The following is a 12500-nucleotide window of genomic DNA, read 5'->3' as shown; positions in this document are numbered from 1 at the left end:
GTAGGCCGGCCAAAGGCTGCCACTCACACCATAACAAGTTGGCCAGCCAATCAAATCTGGCCAGCCAATCTGCCAGTTGGTCTGCTGGACAAAGACACTCTGCCCCAGGACACATGATGCAACTCTCTGATAGGAGCCTGATAATAGTGTGTGTGTGTGTGTGTGTGTGTGTGTGTGTGTGTGTGTGTGTGTGTGTGTGTGTGTGTGTGTGTGTGTGTGTGTGTGTGTGTGTGTGTGTGTGTGTGTGTGTGTGTGTGTGTGTGTGTGTGTGTGTGTGTGTGTGTGTGTGTGTGTGTGTGTGTGTGTGTGTGTGTGTGTGTGTGTATGCATGTGTCTACGTGTGCATGTGTCTGTGTCTATGTTTGCATTCCAATACATGCACGCACGCATGCATGCACACACGCACGCACAAGCATCCTCTTTCCTCTGTAAGAATGGAGTTTCGGAAGTGACGGGGACAACGGGTTATCACAGACTCCTGTGGGACTCCTGAGGAACTCCTGAGGGACTGTCACTGCCTGACTGTCTGTGTGTGTTTTCAGTATCAGTTCATTGTGTAGATGGAATATCCTCTGTAGGTCTAAGGATGGCGATTTGGTAGTGATGGGCACAAAGGATTATCAAAGACTCCTGAGGGATTCTCTCTCTATCCCTGTATGTCAGTCTCTGTGTGTGTGTGTGTGTGTGTGTGTGTGTGTGTGTGTGTGTGTGTGTGTGTGTGTGTGTGTGTGTGTGTGTGTGTGTGTGTGTGTGTGTGCGTGCGTGCGTGCGCGTGCAACACGAGTGTGTGCGCGTGCGACACGCGTGTGTGCGCGCGCGAGGCGCGCGTGTGTATGAGAGAGAGAGAGAGAGAGAGAGAGGGTGAGAGTGTGTGTGTGTGTGTGTGAAAGGTCAGAAGCAAACTGAGCCAAGTCAACACCCAGTGATATGGATGATGGGTGATATGGTGTGTGTGTGTGTGTGTGTGTGTGTGTGTGTGTGTGTGTGTGTGTGTGTGTGTGTGTGTGTGTGTGTGTGTGTGTGTGTGTGTGTGTGTGTGTGTGCGCCCATGTATGTGTGTGCGTGCGTGCATTTGTGCATGTTTGTGTGTGTGTGTGTCTACATAGGAGGTGGTAGGTGGTGTGTGTTCTGACCACTGCGATGGGGGCTTAGGGTCAGAGGAAGCTGTCACTCATCACACCACAAAGCAGCATGTGTCATCGCCACCACCCCTGATGCACTCTGGGTGACTTAAGATCTCTCGGGAATAGGCAGCTATGGCTACAGGGTCGAGGGGTTGACTAAGGAGGTGGGTTTGGCAAGGTGGGGGGCGAACAGCTGTGCTAAGGGCAAAGTGAAGCTGTCCATCACATACCACCAAAGCTAAACATGTCATCTCCTCAACCACCATTGGTATTTGTGTGATTTGAACTCTCCTGAATCTTTCTCTGTAGAGTAAAGGTGATGCCGGAAGGGTAGAGAGAAGGTGGGCGGCAGACAGCAGTGCTTTGGGTCGGAGTGTGCGTGTAGAGAGAGGGTTTAATACATAGAGGAACAAGACAGTAAGAGTCAGACATGTGGACTCGAGTCCAGTGACTTGGACTCGAGTCTGACTCGAGTCAGCGGTGTGAAGACTTGCGACTTGAAATTTCAAGATCAGAAAGGACTTGCGACTCGACTCGACTTGCACGCCTTTGACTCGGGACTCGACTTGGACTTGACAGTTGTAACTTTCAATGACTTGGCGTGACTTGCCATGTTGGGTCTAAAAAAAAAAGTCCAAGTCCAACCCTTGTTTTCAGAATGCAACAGCCCGCCCACATTCTTTGTTTGAATCACGTCATTGTCCTAAGCGGTGCTATGCCATTGGCGGCCAGATGCGGCCGGACGCGGCGACCAGCGGCAACAGTGAAACACCATTTGCGAGTCTCCAGAACAAACATAGCCTACATTTTAAACCATCGCGGAAGTTAATGTATCTCCCTGTCAGCCCCAACTCATTTTGCATTCTTAATAGGGTAGGCTATGGAAGTTTGCACTGTGATCAACAAATATTTTCTATCAATGTTGTAGGAAGTGTGTGTGGTGGGGCGCTGTGATGTGCTACACACGTGAAGCTCTCGCTCTCTCGCCCCTCGCTTACGACAGAAATTCAGTGAGAACCAAGCTGTCTAAATATTTTAGCTAAATGGTGATGGACATTGATTGTTGAACATTAGACTATTTAAGCAGTTTAAGCAGTTGAAATAAAAAAGCACACACTGCTGACATAACCGAACCACGGGACTTAATCGATTGTTGTTTTATAAAAGAGTACGCCTATCCGTTTTGCTTTCCCTGTCCTTTATGAATGCGCTTGCCTTCAGCCCCGGAAGGCTGTTAACTGTTAAATGTTCCGCTCCCACACACTATGCTTGCGAGTCAGTCACTTCAAAGTGAAGTGCAGCCTTGCGAATAATTTCCACCATCGCGGACAAAACCACGTTATGATGGATATGTGGCGAGGTAAACTTTACGAATATGGCCTGCTTTTAAGTTTCCCCCAACCCAGGATTTGTCCGTAGGCTATGGCTTGATATCCCAGGGCTATTTCACGACCACAACTCCACGCGCTGAAAATGCATGTTAAGCTCGCGCTTCTCAGTCTAGAAAGAGTAACCTCTCGGTAACATTCTTTGCATTGACCAGCCACCACCGGTTGAGTATTAGAATCAATACAAAAAGACACGTTTATACATGTCTTAGTCTTCCAGCATGCAATCGAAAATAGGCGAGCAGAGAACACTTGGTCTTGCATCCATCAAAAGAGCTCCACCGGTTGCCTACTTTAGATGCTGGGTGAATGGTTCCAAAGGGAAATAATTTAGCCTATAGCCTATTCATGACAGTCTTGCAAAGAGACAAGACAAACGACCAAAATTGTCAAATAATTGGTCAAGGCGCGAGATGAGGAATACTTCATGGCTATTGGAAAAACTTTGAAGAAACTAAGCGGAAGCAACACTGCTTCCCGCGAAGCCTGCGCTTGAGGGCTATAAACAAGATATGCGCCCCGAACCTCACTGCTTGTTTGACTTGAATCGAAACATTTCTAAGGACATAAGAGCTATCTTTGATTCCTGGAATACCGCCTCAGCCAGCTGAAAGCAGAGTAGCAGTTTCCCATGTGTCAAATGGTAAGACAATGCCATACCTGTTCCTTGAAAGTTTTAAAACTCAGCCTTGACACACTATCATGTCAGCCACATCAGTTCAAACGCAATCTTTAATGCAGCCTATCATGAATTTTAAATGTAATGCGAGGTAGAGGTTGCAAGCTACTGCTGAGCAGCGCAAGACATGGGCATGGGTCGGCTCCCGTGGATAAAAAGCATGTTCCCTCTCGCGTGCTGCTCCCAGCCCAATCCTTGCGCGCGCGAACCTTGTATCCATTGAGAGTAAATGCTTGTATCTCGTGGTGTCGACACCGCTTTATCTTATGTTTCTCACAGTTCGAACTACATGCTTTGTTTGGTATTTTGGGGGAGTTAGGAGTCGCAATTACCGCTGCTTGGAAATGACACGTTAGAGCTACACGACGCCAGCACTGGAGAACTGGGATGTAACCCTGTTTTCCAAATTAACAAAAATGAGGAAACATCGAAGCAGAACTTTGTTTGGCTGCAATCTATGACCTGGACGGTAAACTTAATCTTTTTGAAGAGGCATGAACAGCATACAAGTGCCTTTGAGGGGGAGGAGAGGGCGATTGGTGAGAACAGGGAGACGAGAGCATGGCGCGAGGTGCATATTCGTTCGGGAAAAATGGGAGCGAAATGTTGGATAGGGCGTTACACACCTTCCTTCTTCCTACACTGTAGAAGCGCAGAACAAGGTTGCCTCATTGCCATAACTGACATTCTGCAGCGCTAACGCCATGTTTAATTGACAGCGTGCTGGCGAATAGTCTAGTAGCCTAATATAATTAACAAGACGTGGATTAATGACTGTGCAAACGAAGTTCTAGTTAACTTGGACTGTGACGCAGTAAAAATGGTTGGTGATGGGCCATTGCGGCGAGAATGTGAGGGGGAATGCGACAATGCCGATATCAGCTTCAACAATAGTAGAGTAGAGTAGAGTAGTAGAGTAACTTTATTGATCCCCAGGGGGAAATTCAGGAAATGCATCATTACTTTACCAGGAATTTAATCCAACTAACTAGGCCTACTTTGTCCTCATTTCTTAGCCCATATGGACAAGTGTCTACTAGGCTAAATACTGTTGGCACGTAGCCTACAGCAGACTATAGCCTAGTGCTGCACCATGCATGTGCTCATTGGTGGGTTCACAGTTATGACACTGTCAATGCTCAGCTTATTAGTTCACAGATAATGGGATGAAGTGAACATCATGGACCAGCTGAGACAGGGCTGCCTGCTGATCATCCTGTCTCACATGTGTAGCCCCACCCCCCATACGCACACACACACACACACTGGGCTCAATTTTTAAAAAAAAGAAATTGATTACCCCTGCTGTATGTCATATCTTGATGAGAATGGTGAGCTTAATATGGTACCTTAGGGAAAATGGCGTCTTTTAAAGCCAAACCAAAATGTTTACATTAGTCGAGTGTTACACTACAGTAAAGAGAGGGGGGAGGGTGGGTAGCACCTGTAAGACATGAATAGGCTACTACTTTCACCCTTGGCCTTTGTGGGTAAATTCAAACATAGTACGCTGAAAGTGTGAATCCGCGTTTTCAGGTCGGAAGTGTAATATGCCCCCCTAATGTCTTGACAAAACCTTCCAGCCAAAGCTGTAAGCGGCCCTGCCTATGCTTAACCATAGTCCTGTCCTTAGCGTTATGATGCTAGAGTCTGTATAACTTACAACCTTGACTAGATATGACCGGCCCACCACCAAGACCAGGGTGGAGTAGTGGAATAGGTTTATGCCATCAGATGATGGAACGGACACACACACATACGCACACATTCTTGCAAATAGGACTATTTGCCCACTGGACAGTAAATATTTGGCATATGGTTGCTCCTTTGTTTAAGTACAAATTCACATGAAATGTATTTTTATGTGAAAAAAATATGAAATTAAATGTCATTTTACATACACACAGCACAAGCAGTAGTTTGGTTTAGACTGATTTCTCAGCAACTGTTTTAGTAATTGTCATCTTTTTACTCAGGTCTCATTATTATACTAATGAATTTATGATCGAAATTGTGATTGCAAATAGAAAATTCCTTTGTGACTTGTTAAGGACTTGAAAAAAAATGAGACTTGGACTTGGACTTGACTTGGCTGGGGTATGACTTGGACTTGGACTTGACTTGGTCAGATGTGTCTTGACTTGTGACTTGACTCGGACTTGAGTGGAAAGACTCGAGACTTACTTGTGACTTGCACATTAGTGACTTGGTCACACCTCTGGTAAGAGTTGGCCAAAAGCTGTCACTCAGACAACCAAAGCATGTTCCATCAATAAACTGCATTTCTACCCTGACATTTGAGGTATGGCTGAGGGCTACTGTTCAACCCTAGTCTGAGGCTAGAAAGTGGGGGAGGATAGAGCTGGAGTTTGGATGGGGCTGCTTGGACTCAGGAAGGGTGGGTGGATGACAGGACTGATCATGCTGTTGGCATGACAAAGACGGCCAGCCAATCAGGCAGTTGGTTGGTCTGCTGGACACATACTTTAGACATGTCCTCCACCCCTATGTTTACCATGCTAACTGTAGTCTTGGGGCTCTGCTGTGTGTGATTTCCATGCAATGACCTTTCTGGCTGTACAGAATAGTAATGGTTGCCAAAGTGCTGTGCTGAACACATTGGTGCAAATAATAGCCTATAGTTTCTTGTCAATGACAATGGCAAAGCAGCCCATACTTTTCCTGATTGCTGCCTTTCGAAAAAAAAAAAATATATACAATACGAACACAAATACAAAGGGGCTGCTTGGACTCAGGAAGGGTGGGTGGATGACAAAAGCATGCTGTTGGTTGGCCAAAGGCTGCCACTCACACCATAAAAAGCCGGCCAATCTGCCAGTTGGTTGGTCTGCTGGACACATATTCCAGACTCAGGAAGGGTGGGTGGATGACAGGAGCATGCTGTAGGCCGGCCAAAGGCTGCCACTCACACCATAACAAGCTGGCCAGCCAATCAAATCTGGCCAGCCAATCTGCCAGTTGGTCTGCTGGACAAAGACACTCTGCCCCAGGACACATGATGCAACACACTGACAGGAGCCTGATAATAGTGTGTGTGTGTGTGTGTGTGTGTGTGTGTGTGTGTGTGTGTGTGTGTGTGTGTGTGTGTGTGTGTGTGTGTGTGTGTGTGTGTGTGTGTGTGTGTGTGTGTGTGTGTGTGTGTGTGCGTGCATGCGTGAGTGAGTGAGTGTGCGCGTGCGTGTGTGTACGCGTATGTGCGTATGTGTGTATGTGCGTATGTGTGTGCGTGCGTGTGTGAACCCCAATTGCCCCTTTAAGAAGAAGAGACATACAGGGACTTCAAGGGTGGATTTTTCATTAGGATCAGATTCACAGCCAAGGCCTGACTGCCTTTCTTGTTGGCTTATGTCAACTTAAGGCAACACGGTTTAAAAGTGTCTCGACTCTTCATGGGCAGTTAGACAAAGATATTTCTCCTCACTCTTTTGCTTTTATTCTTGCTTTTATTCTTGTTTTTCTTTTCTACTGACCCAGGGGAATTAGCTTAATTTATTTTATTTTTCAAGTTAAGAAGAAATACCCAAATGTTTCATGGTTGGCAACATTGTTTCTTGTCAGAAATTCAATAGATAATTGATGTCTGATGTAATGCGTGCTTGCGTGTGTGCGTTCATGCCCCACCTTCTGGTCGTGGCTGTAGGCCAGGGCCCAGTCCTCTTGGATGGGGTGGAAGAGCAGGCTGAGGACGTAGAAGCTGAGGCGGTACTTCTGGTAGGTGGCACCCTCATCTGAGCTGATGAGGACACTGCTCTCAAACTCTGGGTCAGTCAACACCAGAATCTAGAGAACAGAAGGAAAAAAATAGTAATACACATAATGAAAAACAAGGTCAAGGTCAAGGTAAATTGAAAAAAGTGGTCAACATTTCACATCTCCTCAAGACATACTACAACACATAGACAGTAGACTCTGGACATACCACATTGAAATAAATTGGGGATAAGAACATGTGATGTAAAATAATATAGCAATAACAATAGGAGATAAAAACAGAAGTAAAAACAGTGCTGAGCAAAAATAGATAAAATGCATTAAATAAATTAGGGCAGGTGAGAGAACTAAAGTGCTGAAGTTGCTTTAGGCTTGCTATAATATAGCATGATCGCTGTAGGTACAAATGACTTTTGATATCTTACTGTACTGATTGTTCTTTGCAGCAGTCTGTCATTTTACCTAGTGCTCCTTAAAAACTTTGGGTAGAGGGGATGTGTATGGTCAGTTAAAATTTGGTCCATCTTTCTTAAAATAAGCTCGTTGTAAAACTCTACTGCAGATGTCTGGTCAACACCAATCACCTGGCAGGCCAACAGTGTATATAAAATTGGTGAAATAACACAACCTTGTTGTGCTCCAATGTTAATAGTTTTCAATGAGGAGATGTGGGAGTTGAATCTTACTTGTTGGCTACGTTCAGTAAAAATCATTAATCCACAATATCAGTCCAATAATTTTCTCACCATCAAATGAGGTTGACTTGTGTTAAAGCACTGCTAAAATCAATGAAACAATTTTGACCAGACTCTTTGGCTGGTCAAGATGCTCAAGCACATTGTTCGTCAAGTAAGGTAAGAAGAGCATCTTCGACACCCCCCCCCCCCCCCCCCCCCCTCAAAACATAACATATAACAGTGGATGTGAGTGCGACAGGGCGCAGGTCATTGAGTTCTCTAGGTCCATTTTTTAGGCACTGGGACAAAAAACAGCCAGATAAAGGGAAAAATAGAGAGGAATGAAACAGTAAGAGTCAGAGAGAGTGAGTGAGAAAAATAGAGAAAACCAAAACAAAACGATAGAAGTGACAACGAATCAAACACAGACCGAGAAAAAGGGATGAGAGAGAGAGAGAGAGAGAGAGAGAGAGGAGAGAGAATAATTCATGAGACATGACATTTATTCAACATTGCATGCACTTTTATTCCGTGCTCTCCAATAAAATTACATTTCACGTCTTAAATTTGATTTATGCACTTATGTAAACACAGAATGTTCAATAGTGTGTCTCCTATAAGCACAGTCATATACATTTCCATTAAATGTTATTATTTTCACAATGGTGACATTTGTCATGTGTTTCATGTGGCATTTTGAACGCACAGCATTCCACAATAACAATAATTGCATTTCTGTTTTTTTTTGTTGTTTTTTTTTTTGGGGGGGGGGGGTATTTTCTTTTAATTCATTCAGTCTGAACCTTCAGCTTCTTCTTTTATGAGAGTAATCAGTTTAAAATGTCTGCCATCCAACTGCCATCATGCCAACATCTCCATCCACCTCTTATTGCTGAGAAGGCTTCTTATATCTACCGGAAAGAATACAGTACACTTCCAACGAATAGGACTAAGGAATAAAGTGTCTCAGGACAAACAATGTACCTTGTGGCATATTGATTTTGCCCTGGAAGTGAATATCTGGCTAAGTCTTCTGGGTGGCAGATTGTTCTAATGCAAATAGCGCCTTTTTGTGATTAAGGGGTCGGAAGGAGTAGGGGAGGGGGGCAGAACTGTGTCCCCACTAGATTGCATGTATTGGGTGACGGGGGGTCCTTCAGATTACTTTGCCAGGGGCCCAGCCAAAGCTGTCAACAGCCCTGGTAATACAGACCCTGTGATTAAAGTGGAAATAAACTTGGGCCAGTGTTGATATATTTGACACACACATGCACACGAGCATGCATCCACGGACGCACACACAGTTATTGTGTTCACACTTCAGCTTGCCTGTATGCTGCTCTGAAATTGGGGGCCAAAGGGAGCAGTGCAGCCAATTTTCAGCAAACAGCAGCGTGGATGATTTAAACTGGACCAGGCCCTGAACTACAGGGTAACTCAGACGAGAGAGAGGAATGGATAGAGCACATTTGTGGTACAGTACACACACCTACACAGACATAGACACACACACACACACAGAGAACTACACACACAGGCGTCATCTACACATGCAGACAAAATATACATTGTTGTGCACACACTGCACACATGCACACACTTCACATGTGTTGGGAAAATTACATTTGTGACACACGGCATAGAAGAAACTGTTATCGTGTATGATGAGTTATCAGGTAAAAGCACATTATGTTTGTTTTCCATTACAATGGCACAGCACACGGAGCAGAGTATCACATCCCATGAAGTTATTTCATTATCTGTGTGCATGTCCCTCCAATTCGAATAAGCACTCAGATACACCAACAAACACACACAAACACGAGCACGCACACACACACACACACACACACACACACACACACACACACACACACACACACACACACACACACACACACACACACACACACACACACACACACACACACACACACACACACACACACACACACACACACACACACACACACACACACAATGACTCAATACCCACTGGGAATTGGTCCATCCTTTGTGGAAGGCACTGACTCCCCATAGTATAGCTTTTTTCTTTCATTGTCAGTGTTTCAGAATTGGAGCTGTACACTTTCCATAGCAAGATAGATTCAGCTGGTAAGAGATGCTATCAGGGAGAAGCTATTAAAAAGTTGTGTAAACTTGGTGCCAACTCAAATAGACTAAAGGCAGAGTGCCGTATACCCACCCAAACAGGACTGGACTGGGGGAGAAATAGGGCCCAAGCACTTTTGATTTAAAGGGCCCACCTCATAATTAGCGGCACTTTTTTTTTTTTTTTTTTTGAATTTCTGAAAATGCCAGATGGCTAGTCCATCCCTGCATCCAAACATAGGCAGACAGGCACCAGGCAGGCAGGCATACACACACACACACACACACCTAGGCAGGGAGGCACCAGGCTGCCCTATTCCACTGGTCAAGCTCTCACACTCACTCCACCACCATAATCAACTTCAATCAAACTTAGCACACACACACGCACGCACGCACGCACGCAAATACGCACACATGTACACACACACACATACACACACACACCCCAGGCTGCCCTATTCCACTGGTCAAGCTCGCACACTCACTCCACCACCATAATCATTCAGCCCACGTAGTACCCACCCAACCCACCAATAGCCCCCCTGATATTATCCAGACAACCCCACCCATCCTCCTTAACACCCCCCCACCAAGGGAGGCAGGCAGCAGATACACACCCAACCGCCCACACCACCACTACCACCACCATCACCTGCTCTAACATCCACCACCACACACCACATACACACCCAGGCACCCACCCACCCACATCACCCAAACCACCACCACCATTTACTCCAAGATCTATCCCGCTGTCCCGCTGGCTCTCCCGCCTGTGAGACTATCACGGCCAAACACCCACCCACACACATACGTATCACCTTCTACTCTGACATCCAAATCACGTACCCATCCACCCATCCACCCACCCAGGCAGTGGGCTGTCCCCTTCCCCTGATGAAGCTATCAAGGCTGGCATCAATAATAGCATCAACAATAGGAGCAGGGCTTTTCCCTCAGCAAATTAATCATGTCAGCTAGGATCAATTGTGTGCTATCAGTAGCAGAGGCAGATATTCTAAGATTCTACAGAGACATGCCAACCTAATGCGTTGCTATGGGGGCCAAACATGAAGAGATTCCGGTCTGCATAAAGGGGTGTCAACCCGCGTCAAATTGGAATAATTTTATTTCAATAAGCTTCATATTAGAAAAATATATGATTTTGTGCAGTGAATTGATGCCTATAATGGCTAGAAACAAAAAATATTCTGCACTCTAAAAACTATCTACTGTGTCTATAAGGTGAGCTGACAGACTCAGCCATTCAAAACCAATGGGATTTCATGATAACAACACAATTGTGCTAAACGCTAAAAGTGATTCATATTACAGTATTGTATTAAGATTGTCGCATTGTGTAATGATTACACATTGCGCCAGTCTTAATACACGTACTTGTATATTCCATTTCAGCTAATACCATTCATGTTCACAATTTTTTTTTTCAGATCCATGTTCCTCCCTGAAAATGAGTCAAAGCCAGTGAATCTCAGTGTGAAAGAATAATAACTATTTTTCTCAAGCTAAAAGGCAGAGGAGCTGTGGATGAGACACAAATTGCACTCTCACTTTCTATCTCTTTACCTTTCTCTCACACACTCACTCTCTCTCTATCTTTTTCCATTTCTCTTTCCGTCACTGTCTCACTGCAAGTTGTCTCTCCTTGCCTTTTTCCTCTCACTTTTGTTATCTTTTGACCCCCTCCCCTCTGTCTCGGTCTCTTCCACGGTCTCTCTCTCTCTCCATTGTTTGTTGCTATAAAATAAAGGTCAAATTTTCATTGTTTGGTCTGCTTCCAGTCATTGACTTGAAGGCTAGAGGGAATGGTGGATGTGATGGGATGGAGATTTTACAATGTTGGGCTGATGGGGGGGGTAAAGGGAATGGTTGTGATAGGGGCTAGTGGCATGGTTGGTGCTGGTGGTTAGCAATAGGTTGGGAGTTGGTGGTGTGTGTGAGTGAGTGCATGGGTTAGTGTAGTGTTTCTCAACGGGACTGCTACAGCCCCCCAGGGGCGTTTGGGAGCCCTAGGGGGCTTTGAGAAGGATGCAGCTGTGAGGGCTGTGACTTAGTTGCCATTGAGAAGCTTTATGTTTTAATACAAAGGGGAGCATTAGCAGGCTTATGATGAGGTCATGGGGGCATTTGTTCAAAAAATGTTGAGAACCACTAGGTTAGTGGGTGGTGAGTGTGGTGGTTTTGAGGTTGTGAGGAGATGCCAGGAGGGGGAAACAATGGGCTGGAGGCAATGTGTTGGGTTTGGAGGGGTCTGTGTCTGTGTGTGACGGAGGTGTTCCTGCACAGTTGATCCCCCTGGGGGTGCGAACCTGCCACCTCGTTAACTACATCGGCAATGGGAGTCACAGTACGAGCGCTGACCTAAAGGGCCAGTCCGATAGCCCAACACTACCACACTGTATTCAGGCTACGGGAGGGAGGTTTAGTAACGTACTAACACTCTATTAGTTGGACTTCCTTACATGTGGCACTGGGTGAATGCAGTGGGTTGGGGTCTTTGCAGCATCCTGGTGTAGCACCCATCAAGGTATTTCAACAACAACAATGGGCTGGAGGTAACGTGTTGGGTTGGGAGGGGTCTGTGGTGGATAAATGCAGTGGGTTGGGTTGGGTTGGGGTCTTTCACACTATACTATTGGGATTCTCGTCAGGCGTCTCATTAGGAATGCCAGGAGAGAAATGTCACAACTATCATTCAAATACGCGGCTAGGTGCTGCACTAAAGGTCATATGTCCCCCTTCCGCTTTCTCCCGTTATCCCCTC

At 45.6% G+C, this 12500-nt stretch overlaps 1 protein-coding gene across 1 annotated transcript in view; it reads right to left on the bottom strand.

Moving 5' to 3' along the window:
• The window catches only part of LOC134445512 (VPS10 domain-containing receptor SorCS3-like), a 162517-nt gene that overhangs the window by 111046 nt on the left and 38971 nt on the right, over positions 1-12500 (bottom strand). Inside the window, exon 4 of the mRNA XM_063194573.1 lies at positions 6834-6992. Coding sequence (XP_063050643.1) covers positions 6834-6992 — 159 coding nt within the window. The remainder of the gene's footprint in view (positions 1-6833; positions 6993-12500) is intronic.

Source organism: Engraulis encrasicolus, chromosome 1 (assembly GCF_034702125.1).
Source record: "Engraulis encrasicolus isolate BLACKSEA-1 chromosome 1, IST_EnEncr_1.0, whole genome shotgun sequence".
NCBI lineage: Eukaryota > Metazoa > Chordata > Actinopteri > Clupeiformes > Engraulidae > Engraulis > Engraulis encrasicolus.
The sequence above is the reverse complement of the archived record's forward strand: the minus strand, read 5'-3'. Positions and strand labels throughout refer to the sequence as shown.